General features: G+C 41.0%; 1 protein-coding gene across 1 annotated transcript in view; it reads left to right on the plus strand.

The window, feature by feature from the left end:
* kcnj13 (potassium inwardly rectifying channel subfamily J member 13) overlaps positions 1-24,030 on the plus strand; it is a 40,924-nt gene extending 16,894 nt beyond the window's left edge. The window contains exons 2-3 of the mRNA XM_057839352.1: positions 5,191-5,718; positions 22,675-24,030. Of these exons, the coding sequence (XP_057695335.1) occupies positions 5,202-5,718; positions 22,675-23,249 (1,092 nt within the window). The 5' untranslated portion in view covers positions 5,191-5,201 and the 3' untranslated portion in view covers positions 23,250-24,030. The remainder of the gene's footprint in view (positions 1-5,190; positions 5,719-22,674) is intronic.
* Positions 24,031-24,330: the final 300 nt, after the last annotated feature.

Raw genomic sequence — 24,330 nt, forward strand, 5'->3', positions numbered from 1 at the left:
GTGCTCTAATCACCTGGCAACAATATTGACATAGAAATAGAAACTCTGGAGAGGACACGACTCCAGCTCCCAGCCTATCAGACATACATCTGGCCATCAGAGTTCATGGACTGTATACTGTCTAAGATCAATGAGGGTAGACATACTGTACATTCTGGCATGTAAAAGCATACATCGGAAAAATCTGGTAGAATTACCAATATTATGTAATTTGGACTATAGTGAATGAACAAAACAAAGACAGATTAGTGCTCAGCAATGGAGAATCTCAGAATCAAGCTATATTATCATACCAGCAATGTTCCCATTAATTTTTCATGTGTGTGAGCAGACACACAAGCTCCCAGAGCAAACTGAGGACCACTGTGAGCAACATCAGATGTGTATGCTGTTCAAAACCTTGGATCAAAGCAAGTTACATTCCTTCTTACAAGAATGAAAATGCAGCAGCAATTTGCATTAGTTTACTTTTAATATAATTGACTTGGTCCACTTAAAATGAAAAAGATAAAAGTCTCATTGTTCATGAGACGTGTACTATGTTTTATGGGAACAGTCCTGCTAGGGCCTGGAAAAGGTCCAATTGTGGCATAAGTGAGTTAATAAATAAAACATAATGAACAACCACACTGGAGGTATATCAAACGCCCACATTAAAACTGTTCAGACAATAAGGATACTCAAGATTCCTATTCTCCATGTCTAAGCAGCTATACAGGACAGGTGAAAAAAAACAAAAAACAAAGAAAAAATCTCAGTTTCACCGCTTGTTCTTCTATTTGCACATACTGTACTCTGACAGCCATTCCATCTTAAAAGAACTGCATTTCTTTTTTACTTTGGCGTGTTGAGTGTAGTATCGCTGCCCGTTCCTTTCGCCATAATAAAGGGTTAGCATTTGCGTCTCTACTCCGCTGCACTGTTGTTGGCTAGTTAACCTGCAAAGAACCTACAGTGGTGAGAACAAGTATTTGATACACAGCCAATGGGTTTTCCCATTGGCAGTGTATCAAATACTTGTTCTCCCCACTGTATGGGCTGCGTAGCGTAAGTGAAGTGAACAGTGTCACATTATTGGCTAGACGCCTGCTACTCATTGAGTTACATTGCAAAATGGTACAGAAAACAATTTTTATTGTCTAATTCAGGGGTTCCCAACCTATTCCACTAAGGCACACTGTGGGTGCAGGATTTCATTCTTACCAAACAAGATGACAACACTTTTTCCCCAATCTGGTGTTTTACAAGTGCAATCAGTTGATTGCAGTCAGGTGTGGCTTGTTTTAGCAGAAGCCTCATTGGTTCAACTGTCTCTGCTGGATCGGCTGGAACAAAAACCAGGACCCACAGTGTGCCTTGAGGACTGGGTTGAAAACCCCTGGTCTAATTAACTAAATTATATCGGTTCTAAAATTAGGTATTAATTAATACAGTAACGCTTGCAAAAATTGGCAGCTGAATGTTGTTCCGTAAAACAGCACCGGAGTCTAGCTCACTTTTCACTCTTAATTTTTCTCCGCACCCACCCAGCTTATGCACCTCACAACTGTATACAATCGTGGTGTAGTAACCCGCCAATGGGAATGTAGCGTTGCCATATAAAACTCACCAATAAGAGCATCGCGCTGGCGAATGGAACGCACCAATGGGAGCGTTGCGTTGCTGTATCGAACACACCAATAGGAGTGTCGTGTTGCGGCGCCGAAGTAGTCCTAGTGAAACTACCATACGTTTCTGTTGAATTTTATTCTGTGTGCTGCATCGATTTTCTTGTGCATCGAGTTTGTGCAAGCAATGCGCGATTGCCTTAGAGCAGTGCTTCTCAATTTTTTTCTGTTATGCCCCCCAGGAAGACGTAAAAGTTCCGCGCCCCCCCCAACTCTCTGCCAATACTGTAGTATCATTTGTATATAAAATTCTTATTATCATAAGTACACCTCTGCATAACATTGTGTTCTTTTTAAGATAAAAGAAAAAAAAAATTTAAAGAAAAACATCCATACAGTAAAAATACACTCAAGATACATTTTTTGACCGTTTGATACTGAAAAATAAAATTGAATAAAATCAATAAATAATAATAAATTCAAATTGATTAGCAACATTAACTCACGAGGATAATATGCCAAACATTTAGACTGAAAAAACAAAAATTAATCGAAAAATGACAATGTCATTGGACAGAGGGACAGTTTTTATTTTTGCTGCAGACAGTATCAGCTCCTTTCCTATGGTGGGGCTTATTTTGCTCCGGGCAACTTGGTATGCCACCTTATATGATGCTGACAGTGCTTGCTGGCTTACTGATGTAACACTGACAAAGCGGGAGGATTGTTGGCAATATTCGGCACGTTTTCGCTGAAAAAAATAGGTCCTGCTGTCCGCTGCAAACATTTTTACACAAAGTAAACAGACTGGCCTTTCCTCGCCTCCCACTGTACTAAAAGTCAAAGGCAATAGCCAAATGCTACATAAGCTTCGTCATATTACTTTGTCTTAGCTTTTCATATCTCCAGTGCTCTTTGCTGTGTGCTCTTGTTTGGTTAAAAATATTGCGCACACGCTGAAAATGAGAGCGGCACTGCCACCCACTGAGTGGATGTGCAATTACACTTTATTCTAGCACGGCAAAAAACTATGTTCCCCAACGTCACATGCGCCACCCCCAGCATCGCTCTGCGCTCCCCTGGGGGGGGGCCTGCCCCACTATTTGAGAAGTACTGCCTTAGAGGGAACCTTGCATACTAGGGGTGCGCCATCTTAGGCACCCACCCCACGATTCGATTCGATTATGATTCAGGGTGCTACGATTCGATTATTGAATGATGATCATGGTATTGATTATGATCACGATTATCGATGCATCATACATTATTAATTAATAAAGTAGCCAAACAAATTTATGTCCATTATTTACAGTGCCTTGCAAAAGTATTCGGCCCCCTTGAATCTTGCAACCTTTCGCCACATTTCAGGCTTCAAACATAAAGATATGAAATGTAATTTTTTTGTCAAGAATCAACAACAAGTGGGACACAATCGTGAAGTGGAACAACATTTATTGGATAATTTAAACTTTTTTAACAAATAAAAAACTGAAAAGTGGGGCGTGCAATATTATTCGGCCCCTTTACTTTCAGTGCAGCAAACTCACTCCAGAAGTTCAGTGAGGATCTCTGAATGATCCAATGTTGTCCTAAATGACCGATGATGATAAATAGAATCCACCTGTGTGTAATCAAGTCTCCGTATAAATGCACCTGCTCTGTGATAGTCTCAGGGTTCTGTTTAAAGTGCAGAGAGCATTATGAAAACCAAGGAACACACCAGGCAGGTCCGAGATACTGTTGTGGAGAAGTTTAAAGCCGGATTTGGATACAAAAAGATTTTCCAAGCTTTAAACATCTTAAGGAGCACTGTGCAAGCCATCATATTGAAATGGAAGGAGCATCAGACCACTGCAAATCTACCAAGACCAGGCCGTCCTTCCAAACTTTCTTCTCAAACAAGGAGAAAACTGATCAGAGATGCAGCCAAGAGGCCCATGATCACTCTGGATGAACTGCAGAGATCTACAGCTGAGGTGGGAGAGTCTGTCCATAGGACAACAATCAGTCGTGCACTGCACAAATCTGGCCTTTATGGAAGAGTGGCAAGAAGAAAGCCATTTCTCAAAGATATCCATAAAAAGTCTCGTTTAAAGTTTGCCACAAGCCACCTGGGAGACACACCAAACGTGGAAGAAGGTGCTCTGGTCAGATGAAACCAAAATTGAACTTTTTGGCCACAATGCAAAACGATATGTTTGGCGTAAAAGCAACACAGCTCATCACCCTGAACACACCATCCCCACTGTCAAACATGGTGGTGGCAGCATCATGGTTTGGGCCTGCTTTTCTTCAGCAAGGACAGGGAAGATGGTTAAAATTGACGGGAAGAGGGATGCAGCAAATACAGGAACATTCTGGAAGAAAACCTGTTGGTATCTGCACAAGACCTGAGACTGGGACGGAGATTTATCTTCCAACAGGACAATGATCCAAAACATAAAGCCAAATCTACAATGGAATGGTTCAAAAATAAACGTATCCAGGTGTTAGAATGGCCAAGTCAAAGTCCAGACCTGAATCCAATCGAGAATCTGTGGAAAGAGCTGAAGACTGCTGTTCACAAACACTCTCCATCCAACCTCACTGAGCTCGAGCTGTTTTGCAAGGAAGAATGGGCAAGAATGTCAGTCTCTCGATGTGCAAAACTGATAGAAACATACCCCAAGCGACTTGCAGCTGTAATTGGAGCAAAAGGTGGCGCTACAAAGTATTAACGCAAAGGGGCCGAATAATATTGCACGCCCCACTTTTCAGTTTTTTATTTGTTAAAAAAGTTTAAATTATCCAATAAATTTTGTTCCACTTCATGATTGTGTCCCACTTGTTGTTGATTCTTGACAAAAATTCTTGATTCTTGTTTTTTCATCAGAAATTCAAGAATTGCTCAAACTAAGCTATTTTCTAATGCTGATTTCTAAAGAATGGAAAAAGAATGAACTAACTTTTTTTTACTGCTGAAAGGCTGGGAGTGAATGAGCTAATAATGGATTTTTTTTGGCACACCCTTACTGCATACCAGTGTTGCATCTCAATCATGCGGAAACAAGAAAATGCCATTTCTGGAGAAACTGCATGGGTAGCTTTGCTTTACTGGTTGGTATACTTAAATATACTTGTAATACAAGTACATGTGCTTCTACCACTAGCACTTGTAATACAAGTACATGTGCTTCTACCACTAGCACACATACTTTTAGTGCCTTGTCTTCACAGTATTGTCCATTTACCATTTTGTACTTGTAGTACAAGAGCACAACATACCATTATATGCATGTCCTTGTCTGCAATTTCTGCAACCTTAGTTTACGAAGCCTAGCAACCTGAACAAAGATATAGGACGTAATTGGCTGATGGATAGAGAGCGGGACATCCGTTGTAAATACAGAATCAAAACAATAACAACCAAAACAGGCTGCGTATTGACTTTTCAAATTAGAAAATCTCAGTTTAGCCATTGAGAACCATGTTAGATGTATTTCCAGAAAACATGTTTCTTAATTGAAATATTAGGGCCATTTCATGAGTAATCCAAGTGTAAATTTTGCATAATATTCCTTTCAACTTTGATTTTTTTTTTCAGGAACTCTAAAGATGACAAGCAACTCCAATAACAGCATTCTGGATGTCAAGGTTTCCTCAACCCCTCTTCTGTCGTCACCGATCCAGCAACGTCTGGTCACCAAAGACGGACGCTGCACCCTTCGCCCTCCGCTGTGTCCCTCTAGCTCGTGGCTGGGAGCGCCGAACCGTGCCTGGCTGTTAGCCCTGCATGACATGTGGGGACAGTTAGTAGGTCTGCGCTGGAGATGGGTCCTCTTGGCCTTCTGTGCATCCTTCATCGCTCATTGGCTGCTGTTTGCTTGTCTTTGGTACCTGCTGGCACATGTCAACGGAGACCTCGAGGTGCCGGATCATGACGCGCCCCCAAAAGGGCACGTGGTTTGTGTGAAGCACATTACCAGCTTCACTGCCGCGTTCTCATTTTCCCTCGAGACGCAGCTCACTATTGGCTACGGCACCATGTTCCCCAGTGGCGACTGTCCCAGTGCTATAGCTCTGCTGGCTGTGCAGATGCTGCTGGGACTCATGCTAGAGGCTTTCATCACAGGTACATGCATTTCCTCAACCTTTGACCTTTGACATGTTTGGGACCAAATGGAAGAACCAAATACCAAATTATCCACAAGTCATTTTTTGACTGTGGAATAGGTAATTGGATATTTTTGACAAAACAGACAGAAATATACAGTGTGGCCGATAATTGGTCTGTTTTATAATGTCTACCACACCTATGGTTGCCAACTCCCTGAAAAAAAATAAAATAAAGGACACCTCATTGGTAGAGACGGCCGGCCAGATAGCTGTCACCCTTTATTTTTTTTGTATTTAAAAAGTGATTTTTTTATATTATATGATATATATTATATTCATATATGGTTTTATATATTATATTATTATAATATTTTTATTCAAACCTGAATTAATTAGGTACATATTTGACTGATATAATATAACAACCTCGAAAAACAATAATTATCAGCAATGTATTTTTAATACAAAATATACTGCAATAAAATTAACATATATCCAGCCTAATTTAAAATTAAATATGAAAACTAAAATAATTTAATCCTTAAGGTCCACAGCCAGAGTGTGTGTGTCTGTGTGTGTGTGTGTGTGGGGGGGGGGGTGCATATGTGTGCTTTTGCCCGTTTTTTTGTTTGTTTGTTTGGTAATACGAGAAAAAAGTCATATTATTACATAGAGTAAACCGCTACACACTTTACGTACATGTACCTTAGCTGGGAGCTATGACGAAGCATCAGTATAAAGCCATCTATTGATTATAATCAGGGGTGCACATAAGTGGTCCGCATGCGCGCATGCGTACCAGACATAGACAAACGCGCTGGCCCTCAACGGGTTCAATACGCTTTTGCGTACCAATGGCTGACAACTGTATTTGCGGCGGACACGAGAAAATCACTTTCTCTCGGCCCCACTGAGTAATTATTTCCGTGATCCCCCACCCCCGTCAAAAGACAGACAGACGACAGAGACATCACCGAAGCTACCGAAAAAAAGGACTTTTGCTGAAAAGTGGCTGCAGGAGGTACCATGGCTAGAAGCAAATGATGCTCGCACGGAAATGTGGTGCAACATTTGCCGTGAGAATCCCAATGTCGCTAATAAGAGCAGCACATTTTATGTAGGGTCAAAGAATTTTAGCCATCCAAACTTTGAAAAGCACGAAAAAAACAGAGCATGTGGCAATTAAGCAAACTATCTATGTCAGATTGGACCCCACTCGCCCTATGGACAAGTGGCGGAATAAAGTTATTGTAGAACAGCACCATGCGCTGACAAACGTGTTTTTGCTCGCATTTCACAAAGCTAAACATGCACGTTCAATGAGCTCGTATGAGGAGGACATCCCATTTTTACAAAGGCTTGGAGTTAATGTGAGAGCCGCATATGAATGCCCTTTATTTTGAATTGGTGCTTTTATGTTTATTTCTTTACATTTCACCTCAAAGTAATGGCAATTTTGTTGTGCCAGTTGATGTTAATCAAGCGTTAATTGTTTATATAATTAATTAAAGGTAATTGGCTCTAAGTAAAGCTTGTCATAATTTTATCGCATCAGGCGGGTCGGCTCTCAAGCTCAATGAGGACCAAGTCACATCTCCAGGTCCTCCTCTGAGAACCTGGGCAAAAAAATTATGTGCACCCCTGATTATAATTTTATGTACTGTGGTATGAAAAAGAATCTGAACCTTTTGGAATTTTTCGCATTTCTGCATAAAATCACCATCAAATATGATCTGATCTTTGTTAAAATCACACACATGTAAAAACAGTGTCTGCTTTAACATTAAACATTTATAGGTATTTAAACATTTATAGGTTTTAATCTTTTAATGAGGATGGCATCCAAGCGGTGACAGAAGTGGGAAAATAAGTACAGTGCCTTGCAAAAGTATTCGGCCCCCTTGAACCTTGCAACCTTTCGCCACATTTCAGGCTTCAAACATAAAGATATAAAATTTTAATTTTTTGTCAAGAATCAACAACAAGTGGGACACAATCGTGAAGTGGAACAAAATTTATTGGATAATTTAAACTTTTTTAACAAATAAAAAACTGAAAAGTGGGGCGTGCATTATTATTTGGCCCCCTTGCGTTAATACAGTGCCTTGCAAAAGTATTCGGCCCCCTTGAACCTTGCAACCTTTCGCCACATTTCAGGCTTCAAACATAAAGATATAAAATTTTAATTTTTTGTCAAGAATCAACAACAAGTGGGACACAATTGTGAAGTGGAACAAAATTTATTCGATAATTTAAACTTTTTTAACAAATAAAAAACTGAAAAGTGGGGCGTGCAATATTATTCGGCCCCCTTGCGTTAATACTTTGTAGCGCCACCTTTTGCTCCAATTCCAGCTGCAAGTCGCTTGGGGTATGTTTCTATCAGTTTTGCACATCGAGAGACTGACATTCTTGCCCATTCTTCCTTGCAAAACAGCTCGAGCTCAGTGAGGTTGGATGGAGAGTGTTTGTGAACAGCAGTCTTCAGCTCTTTCCACAGATTCTCGATTGGATTCAGGTCTGGACTTTGACTTGGCCATTCTAGCACCTGGATACGTTTATTTTTGAACCATTCCATTGTAGATTTGGCTTTATGTTTTGGATCATTGTCCTGTTGGAAGATAAATCTCCGTCCCAGTCTCAGGTCTTGTGCAGATACCAACAGGTTTTCTTTCAGAATGTTCCTGTATTTGGCTGCATCCATCTTCCCGTCAATTTTAACCATCTTCCCTGTCCCTGCTGAAGAAAAGCAGGCCCAAACCATGATGCTGCCACCACCATGTTTGACAGTGGGGATGGTGTGTTCAGGGTGATGAGCTGTGTTGCTTTTACGCCAAACATATCGTTTTGCATTGTGGCCAAAAAGTTCAATTTTGGTTTCATCTGACCAGAGCACCTTCTTCCACATGTTTGGTGTGTCTCCCAGGTGGCTTGTGGCAAACTTTAAACGAGACTTTTTATGGATATCTTTGAGAAATGGCTTTCTTCTTGCCACTCTTCCATAAAGGCCAGATTTGTGCAGTGTACGACTGATTGTTGTCCTATGGACAGACTCTCCCACCTCAGCTGTAGATCTCTGCAGTTCATCCAGAGTGATCATGGGCCTCTTGGCTGCATCTCTGATCAGTTTTCTCCTTGTTTGAGAAGAAAGTTTGGAAGGACGGCCGGGTCTTGGTAGATTTGCAGTGGTCTGTTGCTCCTTCCATTTCAATATGATGGCTTGCACAGTGCTTCTTGAGATGTTTAAAGCTTGGGAAATCTTTTTGTATCCAAATCCGGCTTTAAACTTCTCCACAACAGTATCTCGGACCTGCCTGGTGTGTTCCTTGGTTTTCATAATGCTCTCTGCACTTTAAACAGAACCCTGAGACTATCACAGAGCAGGTGCATTTATATGGAGACTTGATTACACACAGGTGGATTCTATTTATCATCATCGGTCATTTAGGACAACATTGGATCATTCAGAGATCCTCACTGAACTTCTGGAGTGAGTTTGCTGCACTGAAAGTAAAGGGGCCGAATAATATTGCACGCCCCACTTTTCAGTTTTTTATTTGTTAAAAAAGTTTAAATTATCCAATAAATGTTGTTCCACTTCACGATTGTGTCCCACTTGTTGTTGATTCTTGACAAAAAAATTAAATTTCATATCTTTATGTTTGAAGCCTGAAATGTGGCGAAAGGTAGCAAGATTCAAGGGGGCCGAATACTTTTGCAAGGCACTGTACTTTGTAGCGCCACCTTTTGCTCCAATTACAGCTGCAAGTCGCTTGGGGTATGTTTCTATCAGTTTTGCACATCGAGAGACTGACATTCTTGCCCATTCTTCCTTGCAAAACAGCTCGAGCTCAGTGAGGTTGGATGGAGAGTGTTTGTGAACAGCAGTCTTCAGCTCTTTCTACAGATTCTCAATTGGATTCAGGTCTGGACTTTGACTTGGCCATTCTAACACCTGGATACGTTTATTTTTGAACCATTCCATTGTAGATTTGGCTTTATGTTTTGGATCATTGTCCTGTTGGAAGATAAATCTCCGTCCCAGTCTCAGGTCTTGTGCAGATACCAACAGGTTTTCTTCCAGAATGTTCCTGTATTTGGCTGAATCCATCTTCCCGTCAATTTTAACCATCTTCCCTGTCCCTGCTGAAGAAAAGCAGGCCCAAACCATGATGCTGCCACCACCATGTTTGACAGTGGGGATGGTGTGTTCAGGGTGATGAGCTGTGTTGCTTTTACGCCAAACATATCGTTTTGCATTGTGGCCAAAAAGTTCAATTTTGGTTTCATCTGACCAGAGCACCTTCTTCCACATGTTTGGTGTGTCTCCCAGGTGGCTTGTGGCAAACTTTAAACGAGACTTTTTATGGATATCTTTGAGAAATGGCTTTCTTCTTGCCACTCTTCCATAAAGGCCAGATTTGTGCAGTGTACGACTGATTGCTGTCCTATGGACAGACTCTCCCACCTCAGCTGTAGCTCTCTGCAGTTCATCCAGAGTGATCATGGGCCTCTTGGCTGCATCTCTGATCAGTTTTCTCCTTGTTTGAGAAGAAAGTTTGGAAGGACGGCCGGGTCTTGGTAGATTTGCAGTGGTCTGATGCTCCTTCCATTTCAATATGATGGCTTGCACAGTGCTCCTTGAGATGTTTAAAGCTTGGGAAATCTTTTTGTATCCAAATCCAGCTTTAAACTTGTCCACAACAGTATCTCGGACCTGCCTGGTGTGTTCCGTGGTTTTCATAATGCTCTCTGCACTTTAAACAGAACCCTGAGACTATCACAGAGCAGGTGCATTTATACGGAGACTTGATTACACACAGGTGGATTCTATTTATCATCATAGGTCATTTAGGACAACATTGGATCATTCAGAGATCCTCACTGAACTTCTGGAGTGAGTTTGCTGCACTGAAAGTAAAGGGGCCGAATAATATTGCACGCCCCACTTTTCAGTTTTTTATTTGTTAAAAAAGTTTAAATTATCCAATAAATGTTGTTCCACTTCACGATTGTGTCCCACTTGTTGTTGATTCTTGACAAAAAAATTAAATTTCATATCTTTATGTTTGAAGCCTGAAATGTGGCGAAAGGTAGCAAGATTCAAGGGGGCCGAATACTTTTGCAAGGCACTGTACTTTGTAGCGCCACCTTTTGCTCCAATTACAGCTGCAAGTCGCTTGGGGTATGTTTCTATCAGTTTTGCACATCGAGAGACTGACATTCTTGCCCATTCTTCCTTGCAAAACAGCTCGAGCTCAGTGAGGTTGGATGGAGAGTGTTTGTGAACAGCAGTCTTCAGCTCTTTCTACAGATTCTCAATTGGATTCAGGTCTGGACTTTGACTTGGCCATTCTAACACCTGGATACGTTTATTTTTGAACCATTCCATTGTAGATTTGGCTTTATGTTTTGGATCATTGTCCTGTTGGAAGATAAATCTCCGTCCCAGTCTCAGGTCTTGTGCAGATACCAACAGGTTTTCTTCCAGAATGTTCCTGTATTTGGCTGAATCCATCTTCCCGTCAATTTTAACCATCTTCCCTGTCCCTGCTGAAGAAAAGCAGGCCCAAACCATGATGCTGCCACCACCATGTTTGACAGTGGGGATGGTGTGTTCAGGGTGATGAGCTGTGTTGCTTTTACGCCAAACATATCGTTTTGCATTGTGGCCAAAAAGTTCAATTTTGGTTTCATCTGACCAGAGCACCTTCTTCCACATGTTTGGTGTGTCTCCCAGGTGGCTTGTGGCAAACTTTAAACGAGACTTTTTATGGATATCTTTGAGAAATGGCTTTCTTCTTGCCACTCTTCCATAAAGGCCAGATTTGTGCAGTGTACGACTGATTGCTGTCCTATGGACAGACTCTCCCACCTCAGCTGTAGCTCTCTGCAGTTCATCCAGAGTGATCATGGGCCTCTTGGCTGCATCTCTGATCAGTTTTCTCCTTGTTTGAGAAGAAAGTTTGGAAGGACGGCCGGGTCTTGGTAGATTTGCAGTGGTCTGATGCTCCTTCCATTTCAATATGATGGCTTGCACAGTGCTCCTTGAGATGTTTAAAGCTTGGGAAATCTTTTTGTATCCAAATCCAGCTTTAAACTTGTCCACAACAGTATCTCGGACCTGCCTGGTGTGTTCCGTGGTTTTCATAATGCTCTCTGCACTTTAAACAGAACCCTGAGACTATCACAGAGCAGGTGCATTTATACGGAGACTTGATTACACACAGGTGGATTCTATTTATCATCATAGGTCATTTAGGACAACATTGGATCATTCAGAGATCCTCACTGAACTTCTGGAGTGAGTTTGCTGCACTGAAAGTAAAGGGGCCGAATAATATTGCACGCCCCACTTTTCAGTTTTTTATTTGTTAAAAAAGTTTAAATTATCCAATAAATGTTGTTCCACTTCACGATTGTGTCCCACTTGTTGTTGATTCTTGACAAAAAAATTAAATTTCATATCTTTATGTTTGAAGCCTGAAATGTGGCGAAAGGTAGCAAGATTCAAGGGGGCCGAATACTTTTGCAAGGCACTGTACTTTGTAGCGCCACCTTTTGCTCCAATTACAGCTGCAAGTCGCTTGGGGTATGTTTCTATCAGTTTTGCACATCGAGAGACTGACATTCTTGCCCATTCTTCCTTGCAAAACAGCTCGAGCTCAGTGAGGTTGGATGGAGAGTGTTTGTGAACAGCAGTCTTCAGCTCTTTCTACAGATTCTCAATTGGATTCAGGTCTGGACTTTGACTTGGCCATTCTAACACCTGGATACGTTTATTTTTGAACCATTCCATTGTAGATTTGGCTTTATGTTTTGGATCATTGTCCTGTTGGAAGATAAATCTCCGTCCCAGTCTCAGGTCTTGTGCAGATACCAACAGGTTTTCTTCCAGAATGTTCCTGTATTTGGCTGAATCCATCTTCCCGTCAATTTTAACCATCTTCCCTGTCCCTGCTGAAGAAAAGCAGGCCCAAACCATGATGCTGCCACCACCATGTTTGACAGTGGGGATGGTGTGTTCAGGGTGATGAGCTGTGTTGCTTTTACGCCAAACATATCGTTTTGCATTGTGGCCAAAAAGTTCAATTTTGGTTTCATCTGACCAGAGCACCTTCTTCCACATGTTTGGTGTGTCTCCCAGGTGGCTTGTGGCAAACTTTAAACGAGACTTTTTATGGATATCTTTGAGAAATGGCTTTCTTCTTGCCACTCTTCCATAAAGGCCAGATTTGTGCAGTGTACGACTGATTGCTGTCCTATGGACAGACTCTCCCACCTCAGCTGTAGCTCTCTGCAGTTCATCCAGAGTGATCATGGGCCTCTTGGCTGCATCTCTGATCAGTTTTCTCCTTGTTTGAGAAGAAAGTTTGGAAGGACGGCCGGGTCTTGGTAGATTTGCAGTGGTCTGATGCTCCTTCCATTTCAATATGATGGCTTGCACAGTGCTCCTTGAGATGTTTAAAGCTTGGGAAATCTTTTTGTATCCAAATCCAGCTTTAAACTTGTCCACAACAGTATCTCGGACCTGCCTGGTGTGTTCCGTGGTTTTCATAATGCTCTCTGCACTTTAAACAGAACCCTGAGACTATCACAGAGCAGGTGCATTTATACGGAGACTTGATTACACACAGGTGGATTCTATTTATCATCATAGGTCATTTAGGACAACATTGGATCATTCAGAGATCCTCACTGAACTTCTGGAGTGAGTTTGCTGCACTGAAAGTAAAGGGGCCGAATAATATTGCACGCCCCACTTTTCAGTTTTTTATTTGTTAAAAAAGTTTAAATTATCCAATAAATGTTGTTCCACTTCACGATTGTGTCCCACTTGTTGTTGATTCTTGACAAAAAAATTAAATTTCATATCTTTATGTTTGAAGCCTGAAATGTGGCGAAAGGTAGCAAGATTCAAGGGGGCCGAATACTTTTGCAAGGCACTGTACTTTGTAGCGCCACCTTTTGCTCCAATTACAGCTGCAAGTCGCTTGGGGTATGTTTCTATCAGTTTTGCACATCGAGAGACTGACATTCTTGCCCATTCTTCCTTGCAAAACAGCTCGAGCTCAGTGAGGTTGGATGGAGAGTGTTTGTGAACAGCAGTCTTCAGCTCTTTCTACAGATTCTCAATTGGATTCAGGTCTGGACTTTGACTTGGCCATTCTAACACCTGGATACGTTTATTTTTGAACCATTCCATTGTAGATTTGGCTTTATGTTTTGGATCATTGTCCTGTTGGAAGATAAATCTCCGTCCCAGTCTCAGGTCTTGTGCAGATACCAACAGGTTTTCTTCCAGAATGTTCCTGTATTTGGCTGAATCCATCTTCCCGTCAATTTTAACCATCTTCCCTGTCCCTGCTGAAGAAAAGCAGGCCCAAACCATGATGCTGCCACCACCATGTTTGACAGTGGGGATGGTGTGTTCAGGGTGATGAGCTGTGTTGCTTTTACGCCAAACATATCGTTTTGCATTGTGGCCAAAAAGTTCAATTTTGGTTTCATCTGACCAGAGCACCTTCTTCCACATGTTTGGTGTGTCTCCCAGGTGGCTTGTGGCAAACTTTAAACGAGACTTTTTATGGATATCTTTGAGAAATGGCTTTCTTCTTGCCACTCTTCCATAAAGGCCAGATTTGTGCAGTGTACGACTGATTGCTGTCCTATGGACAGACTCTCCCACCTCAGCTGTAGCTCTCTGCAGTTCATCCAGAGTGATCATGGGCCTCTTGGCTGCATCTCTGATCAGTTTTCTCCTTGTTTGAGAAGAAAGTTTGGAAGGACGGCCGGGTCTTGGTAGATTTGCAGTGGTCTGATGCTCCTTCCATTTCAATATGATGGCTTGCACAGTGCTCCTTGAGATGTTTAAAGCTTGGGAAATCTTTTTGTATCCAAATCCAGCTTTAAACTTGTCCACAACAGTATCTCGGACCTGCCTGGTGTGTTCCGTGGTTTTCATAATGCTCTCTGCACTTTAAACAGAACCCTGAGACTATCACAGAGCAGGTGCATTTATACGGAGACTTGATTACACACAGGTGGATTCTATTTATCATCATAGGTCATTTAGGACAACATTGGATCATTCAGAGATCCTCACTGAACTTCTGGAGTGAGTTTGCTGCACTGAAAGTAAAGGGGCCGAATAATATTGCACGCCCCACTTTTCAGTTTTTTATTTGTTAAAAAAGTTTAAATTATCCAATAAATGTTGTTCCACTTCACGATTGTGTCCCACTTGTTGTTGATTCTTGACAAAAAAATTAAATTTCATATCTTTATGTTTGAAGCCTGAAATGTGGCGAAAGGTAGCAAGATTCAAGGGGGCCGAATACTTTTGCAAGGCACTGTACTTTGTAGCGCCACCTTTTGCTCCAATTACAGCTGCAAGTCGCTTGGGGTATGTTTCTATCAGTTTTGCACATCGAGAGACTGACATTCTTGCCCATTCTTCCTTGCAAAACAGCTCGAGCTCAGTGAGGTTGGATGGAGAGTGTTTGTGAACAGCAGTCTTCAGCTCTTTCTACAGATTCTCAATTGGATTCAGGTCTGGACTTTGACTTGGCCATTCTAACACCTGGATACGTTTATTTTTGAACCATTCCATTGTAGATTTGGCTTTATGTTTTGGATCATTGTCCTGTTGGAAGATAAATCTCCGTCCCAGTCTCAGGTCTTGTGCAGATACCAACAGGTTTTCTTCCAGAATGTTCCTGTATTTGGCTGAATCCATCTTCCCGTCAATTTTAACCATCTTCCCTGTCCCTGCTGAAGAAAAGCAGGCCCAAACCATGATGCTGCCACCACCATGTTTGACAGTGGGGATGGTGTGTTCAGGGTGATGAGCTGTGTTGCTTTTACGCCAAACATATCGTTTTGCATTGTGGCCAAAAAGTTCAATTTTGGTTTCATCTGACCAGAGCACCTTCTTCCACATGTTTGGTGTGTCTCCCAGGTGGCTTGTGGCAAACTTTAAACGAGACTTTTTATGGATATCTTTGAGAAATGGCTTTCTTCTTGCCACTCTTCCATAAAGGCCAGATTTGTGCAGTGTACGACTGATTGCTGTCCTATGGACAGACTCTCCCACCTCAGCTGTAGCTCTCTGCAGTTCATCCAGAGTGATCATGGGCCTCTTGGCTGCATCTCTGATCAGTTTTCTCCTTGTTTGAGAAGAAAGTTTGGAAGGACGGCCGGGTCTTGGTAGATTTGCAGTGGTCTGATGCTCCTTCCATTTCAATATGATGGCTTGCACAGTGCTCCTTGAGATGTTTAAAGCTTGGGAAATCTTTTTGTATCCAAATCCAGCTTTAAACTTGTCCACAACAGTATCTCGGACCTGCCTGGTGTGTTCCGTGGTTTTCATAATGCTCTCTGCACTTTAAACAGAACCCTGAGACTATCACAGAGCAGGTGCATTTATACGGAGACTTGATTACACACAGGTGGATTCTATTTATCATCATAGGTCATTTAGGACAACATTGGATCATTCAGAGATCCTCACTGAACTTCTGGAGTGAGTTTGCTGCACTGAAAGTAAAGGGGCCGAATAATATTGCACGCCCCACTTTTCAGTTTTTTATTTGTTAAAAAAGTTTAAATTATCCAATAAATGTTGTTCCACTTCACGATTGTGTCCCACTTGTTGTTGATTCTTGACAAAAAAATTAAATTTCATATCTTTATGTTTGAAGCCTGAAATGTGGCGAAAGGTTGCAAGATTCAAGGGGGCCGAATACTTTTGCAAGGCACTGTAAGTGAACCCTCTTCCTAGGGAGACTTAAAGAGCAATTGAAACCAATTTTTACCAAACAATCTAAGTCAGGTGTGTGCCCAATCACTGATGAGTGGTTTAAAGCTGCCCTGCCCACTATAAAACATACAACTGATAAGAAATGTCTTTGATGAGAAGCATTGTCTGATGTGCATCATGGCTCCATCTGAAGACCTGCGATCAAGGATTGTTGATTTGTATAAAGCTGGGTAAGGATACAAACCCATCTCTTAAAGTCTGGATGTTCATCAATCGACAGTCAGACCAGTTGTCTACAAATGGAGTTTGGCATTGTTGCTTCTCTCCCAAAGAGTGGCCGTCCACCAAAGAGTTCAGCGCAGAATACCCAGAGAGGTAAAAAAAAGAACCCTAGAGGGTCCGCTAAAGACTTCAAATCACTGGCACAGTCCAATATCTCTGTGTACACATCAACAATATGTAAACTTATGGCCAAGAATGGTGTTCATGGGAGGACTCCACAGAGGAAGCCAATGCTGTCTAAAAAAAAATATTGTTGCTCATTTAATGTTCGCAAAAAGGCACTTGGACATTCCACAGAAGGTTTGGCAAAATATTTTGTGGACTGATGAAACCAAAGTTGAGTTGTTTGGGAGTAACACACAACGTCATGTGTGGAGGAAAATTGGAAAAGCTCGCCACTGCCAACATCTCATCCCCACCATGAAGCATTGTGGGTGGGAGGGAGCATCATGATTTGGGGCTCTTTTGCTGCCTCAGGGCCTGGACAACTCGCAAATATTAATGGAAGAATGAATTCAAAAGTTTATCAGGATGAAAAATGGGCCAAGATTAGTCCTGATCTATGTGCCAGACTGATCGGCAGATACAGGAAGCATCTGGTTGAAGTTATTGCTGCCAAAGGGGAGGCCACAAAATATTACATGTGATGGTTCACATACTGTACTTATTTTCCCCCTTCTGTCTTTGTTTGCATACTATCCACATTAAAATGTGAAAACCTATAAATGTCTGGGTGGTTTTAGTTAAAGAACACAGTTTTTTTCATCTGTGTGATGTTGACAAAACGCGGATCACATTTTTGATTGTTTTGACATTTTGATGGGGATTTTATGCAGAAATGTGAGAAATTCCAAAAAGGTTCAGATACTTTTCATACCACTGTAGATGAGCCAAAAGATAAAGGATTTCCTTATTTATGAAGCTATTTCTAAAATATAGACTCAGGAGATGCGCAATATTATTCCAATTCTTCATTACGTCACTTATGTCATACCATTACTATAAGAAAAAAAGTCGAACTCTTATTACGAGAAAAAAAGTCTGTTACCACGAGAACGAGTACTATTACGTAGCAGTAAAGTTGTGCCTCAATGGAGCTAAATATTATGTGAATTTATGGATACAGTGGTACTTCAACATGCAAACGACTTTGACTCGTCATTTGTCTCAACATATGACGACATGCTCGAAATACGAAGATTTACAACAGCATCGCAATATCATTGTTTTCCCGCAAGACGGCAGATCGGCGGATTTTCTTGTGAGAGAAATCAACATGGGTCCCAAGAATGTTAGTGCAGGTGATTGGAAAAAGGAAAAAGATTACGCTTACCATTGAAATTAAGATGGGAAATGATAGAAAAATATGAGTGTGGTGTGCGCGTCACTGAACTGGCTCTGCCGGAATATGTCTAAGATCTGGATGGTCCTCATCCCCCCTCAGTTGGCCAGTCTTTAAAAGTTAAGGTGACAGTTATTAGGGCCTGAGCGCCAATTGGTGCGAGAGCCCTATTGTAATGCAAATGTTTATTTTTGTCAGGGTATATGAGATTGGATGATTTGAAGGAATTAACAAGCTCGAAAACTCACAGAAATTTTCAAATACATGCGGCTTGGCTTAAATTTCGATAATTTTGCGACCTTGCGAAAAATCAGAACAAAATGGCTCATCTCAACATCTTGCTCTTAATTTTTTCAAAAAGGCCTCTCCTATTAGGTTTTTTCAATTTGGAATGATGAAAATTGGAGAGTCGATACCTTGTGCAAAGCTGAATCAAAAAGTCTCTTGGGCCCATATCCCAAACCCAACAGGAAATCGGGGTTTTCAGATTGAATGTGAATTTTTTATCGATTTACAGGCTGCACTTTTGAGACATTAGCGCCTAGGGAGCTTGTTGGACCCTCCTCAAACTTGGTGAGACTATTCATGAGAAATGAGATCTTAAGTTAATAACATCTGTGCATCTATCCCATGTCCGCTCGAGTTATATTTTGCTATCTGGGATAACTTGGCAGACATACAACAATCTGTGCCAAAATTCCCGTACTTGATGAGAGTGGCACCCTGAAGGGTTCTGTAGGGGTCATTTGCATCAATCTTACAGCGCCAGCTAGGGGCAACAGAAAGTCTCTCATTTTACTTATACATGTTCAGTTACTTTCAGGTTGGTCAGTGTAGTCACATGAGTTTTCATAATACTACATTTTAAGGCTTATGTTGTTTGCCATTAAAAAGAAGTAGATTTCCAGAGGTGAGTTGAGTAGCAAAAAATTTGACTCAAGTAAGAGTGGTGTTACTTCAAGATAATATTACTCAAGTAAAAGTAGTCATCCAAAAATGTACTCAAGTACAAGTAAAAAGTATCCAGTGAAAAGAATACCTAGGTAATGAGTAACATTTTGAGTAACTGCTTATTTTTGTTTGATTTTTTTTTTTAACAATGGCATTTTTTATCTCTCAGCACAAACTTATCTATATGAACTGTTGCAATAATGATACCGTACAATAACCCATTACACAAACACATTAAGCCAAAGAAAAAAATCAGTAATGAAGCATTATTTGTCCAAAGAGCATGAGTGCCCTATCCCCTAGTGGAGAAAATAGATCCTAGTTTGAATAGTGAATACTGTGATCCTTCATTGTCACAATTATTAAATTAAAAGGATCATATCTCCTGTTTTTCGTGGTCAATCGATGCCAAATAAAAACTGGGAGTTTTAAATCTGTGCTTTCGATTCATGTTGAGGGCAGCACTCTATGTGAAATACTTCATTTGTTACGGTGCTTTAAAGACGCGCGATTGAACAGGCTGGCGTGATCATAGAACGGCAAGCTTGCGTCTGATTGGTGTAATAGAGTCGTGATTATTGTTGCGATGTGTCACTGGTGAAATTAGTAGCGCTACTCTTGGCAATAGCATCACTAGCAAAAAAATAATAATAAATCTAATATGTGAAATAAAGAGGAAAAATGTAACTCTTGTGTAACCAAAAGTAGCGGAGTAAGAGTAGCGTTTTTTCTTCACAAATCTACTCAACTAAAAGTAAAAAGTATAGCTTAGTAAAACTACTCTTAGGAGTAGATCTTTCTTAAAATGTTACTCAAGTAAATGTAACGGACTACATGTAAAGCAGAACTACTCACCTAATTAGATTTCTTCAGGGGCGTAGGCAGCTTAGAGAGCCATGATTTGGCACACTTGTTTGAATTGGCCCATTTAGAAGATCCATTTCTAGTTTTGAATAAGGTCGTGGCTGCTCAGCACAGTAAAGCCTCCTTTTTTTGTAGGACCCTCTTCAATAGGGTTTTTTTTTTTTTTTTACCTAGGTGTGTGTGAATGTATTTCACATGCTTGCAGGCCTAGTTATTATTGTAACATTGGCAAGGATGTTGCCCGCTTTGTCAGGTTTTTAAACATTTATTTCAGAACTTGTGCAATGCAACACGGCTATAACAACAGAACATGAAAAGAGAAAGTAATATGTTCGTACTTCCGCACCTCTCTCACCCTCTCGTCAGTCGTACAGTGTGTTTAGGAACAGCATGCACAACACAAATGGCACATTAGAACCCGATTTGTTACATTATTATTTTATTATTACGATTCTTACTTATAATTTGTTTTGCTATGTGTAATTGCACCTGCAGTATTTATGAAGGATTTAGCGTAGGTTTATGTGCTGTGGAACAAATTAATCAAATTATTATTATATGCTGCATTCTTATCGGAAAATCCAGCTCGACATACGACCATTTCGACTTACAAACCAGGTGCCGGAATGAATTAAATCTATATGTAGAGGTACCACTGTATTTTATTTTTGGGCTTATGTAAGTCATTTTTGCATGTCATGCAAATATTTAATGGATGAATGAAACTTTCATGAAAGAATGCAACATCATTTTAACAATATTTAAAACAAACATGTTGTAGGAATAAAGTAGATTTTCTTGACATGCAGTTCTATCTTTTAGTATACAACCCCAAGCAAAAAGTATGGAATCACCAGTCTCAGACGACCACTCACTCAGACATTTTATCATGTAGAACAAACTCAGATTCTTGACTTTTCACAAGGTGATGATGCTGGAACTTTTGTTTGGTGCTGTTCTAGTGAGATTTACAAAAATGACTGCCTAAAGAAAACATCAAAATTCCCTAAAGTCCTTGATGATATGAGGCTCCATGTAAAGCAAAGGCACTGTGGTTAAATCTTCAATAAATGCACACGTTTACGTTGAAATTTTAGACAGCTTTCTTATCCCTTCAATTGAAAATTTGTCATTTTCCAAGATGACAATGCATCATGCCACAGAGCTAAAACTGCTAAAGCATTCCTTGGAGGAAGACTCATCCAGTCAATGTCATGGCCTGCAAATAGCCCAGATCTCAACCCTGTTGAAAACCTGTGGTGGAAATGGAAAACAAATGCTCCACAGCAAGGCTACAACTAAAGGATGATCTGGCAACTGCAATCAAAGAGAGTTGGCACCAAATTGATAAAGAATACTCATCATGTCCATGCCTAAGAGACTACAAGCTGTCATAAAAGCCAGTGGTGGTGCAACTAAATACTAGAGATATGTTACGATTTTTATTACTTTGTTTGTTTCTCATGATTTTTTTCCTCAGAATGGAGTGATTCCATATATATATACACATTTACTGACCACCACAATGTTTTTTATTCATTTCTTATAGTGTTTCTGAATGCTGAAGAATTGCACTTTTTAACTAATTCCTTATTTTTTCAAGCTTTTTATCTGAGTTTGTTCTACATCAGGGGTCCCCAACCTTTTTTGCACCACGGACCGGTGTTATTTGGGTCTTTTTTTTCACGGACCGGTGTTCTGACAAAGTGTGCAACCCATCAAAAATTGCAACAATGCGGTTCTGCACATGCGCGTAATGTTAAACATAGCCGCAAAATGCGCAAATGCAGCGATTCCAAAGTAAACACTACAAACTTTCTTGAAAGAAAGGAATATTAACTTACGTTTGATCATGGAAGGACTTGTAGAAAAGTTCTCCTCAGATTCATCCTGCCATGTAAGCTGCACACAACAGCTGCACACCACACTCACCATTAACGACTTCGCCTTGTCGTTAAACATTAATTAAGAAAGCCCGCTTCACAAAGATACAATGTTTGAAATTGTAGCAAGGTTTTCAATGCTCTTGTCGCGATGTCAGGATATTCCAGAATGACTTTAATCCAGAACCTCGGTAGAGTTGTTGTCTCAAATGTACGTTTAATAAGGTCGCCGTCATTTGCGATCTCTCTGTTTATTCACAAATGGGTCACGAATCCACTCCTTCGCAGTTCGTGGGTCTTCGAGATTGTAGGCTCGTCAGGTGCCCTTTTCGCCACAAAAATATCTTTTTCGCCGTAAAAATACTCCAAAGACGTCTGTTTTCCAGTTATCTTCGCTCGTGTGGAGGCTAATCATTTCCGGGAACAAATGTGCTGCGCCCGCGGCCTAGTAATACGCTATTATCGAGGACAAGCGCACAAAGATATATTATATACACAAACAAGATATACTGCTAGCAGTCCAATCAATGGACTTCTATGACAACACTGTAATCTATCCCGTAGTATTATATCTAGAGTAGACAGAGATATTGGTGTGTTAAGCAGGGGCACAGGGTTAATTCGGCCAGAATGCGGTCATTATTAATTTATTATTTCTGTGCGGCCCGGTAGCAAATGCGCCACGGACCGGTACCGGTCCGCGGCCCGGCAGATGGGGACCCCTGTTCTACATGATAAAATGTCTGAGTGAGTGCTCGTCTGAGACTGGTGATTCCATACTTTTTGCTAGGGGTTGTAGCGTCACAAAAAAATCCAAACAAAAAGCTAATCTTTGCTTTAAAAGAAGAAGTACCTATTGTCATATACTGATTCTCAATTGTCTACCAGGTGCGTTTGTGGCCAAGATCTCTTGTCCTCAAAAGCGAGCAGCAGGCATCCAGTTCAGCCATCAGGGCGTGGTGGGCCAGCACCAGGGTCAGACTTGCCTCATGTTAAGAGCCACTAACCTGCTGAGGCGCCCTCTGGTGGACGTGAAAGTGAGTGCTGTGCTCTATGAGGCGCACGAAGGTCAACCCTTGCATCAAACCTCTCTGGACTTCTATGTGGATCATCTGGGCCAACATCCTTGCCCCTTCTTCATCTTCCCACTAACTTTTTACCATCCCCTGGACTGCCGTAGCCCCCTCTACTCTGTCCTGCGTGAAGGTACATCGAATCACTTTGAGCTGGTGGTGTTCCTGTCAGCCTCACAGGAGGGAACAGGCGACACCTGCCAGAAGAGGACCTCCTACCTTCGCCAGGAAATCCAGTTTGACCGTTGTTTTATGCCTGCCTTGGCGCTGGATGCCTGCGGAAGGTATGTAGTGAGCAACCATCACTTTGACACTATGCACTCTAAGGACCCTTTGGACAAGGACTGTGTTGTGCAAATGAATGGTGATGGGAACGACAGGATGGAGTGAGAATATTGTAGAGAAGGTTACACTTGGACAAAGGGCAGTGGTGGAGCAGGTACAGTATATTTTGAGCTGGAAATGAGATAATTTGGGAAAAAATTAAGAGTTTAAGTTCAATCATTTTTAATTGTTCAGTCTATTATTCTTATCAATTTAATCAGTTATTCGAGAATAATTCCATTAGTGGCTTTTTTTCTGGGTTTAACCCAACAGTCCGAATACATATAAAATATACTTTACAGTGCATTGAAGTCAGTTCACCCATTTTACATACCGCTTTTCCTCATTAGAATGATGGATGAAACCTGCCCAGCAGACCATGAGAGGCAGATTACACTCTATAGTAGTAAACCAATCACAGGGCACACAGAAACAAGCAACTTTTTATTTTCTAATTCACATTTCAAATACTAACCGTAAATGCTTCTTTTTTAAATGTGGGAGGAATCCTTGGAAAAAGACCAGAAGTGAGCCAGGGTTCAAACTCTACCTCACAAATAGGAGGCAGACATGCTATCCACTGAACCACTGCACTGCCAATGAATAAACTATAGTGCAATGAATCTTTGCTAGACATAAATGGAGTTAGTGACAAAATTTGCCAGATGACACTTCATTACATCTATCATAAGCATTCATTAATGCCCATGACAGTGTCATGTTATAATTATAGCGGTCTTATGACTCCCCTGTCAAATAAAGTGTTACCTATAAAACCAAATACAGTAATTCAACAAATACGCCGCAGGATTCAAAATGAGGGTAAAAAGTAGCAGCTTATAGTCCGAAAAATAGGGTATCTACTTTGATTTTTTGGGGACAACGCCTATATACGGAGGAAAACACTCAGGTGGCTTGAAGTTCCGCTCTGAGACCCCCAATTTGGCCAAATTTCAAAATTGTCCTGTACGCATGTCATAATCATTGGAAAGCTTAAAATCTTTATTTTCTGGTGGAAGAAAAGTTTTGAGCAGGAGGGCATTTAAAAAAAAAAAATTAAACCCCTCAACCCTAACTTGAGATGAGAGCATGAGAGAGCATAATTAAAGACGCCAAGATTTTAACAAGATATTATCGCGTCTTTACC

Source organism: Corythoichthys intestinalis, chromosome 6 (assembly GCF_030265065.1).
Source record: "Corythoichthys intestinalis isolate RoL2023-P3 chromosome 6, ASM3026506v1, whole genome shotgun sequence".
Lineage (NCBI taxonomy): Eukaryota > Metazoa > Chordata > Actinopteri > Syngnathiformes > Syngnathidae > Corythoichthys > Corythoichthys intestinalis.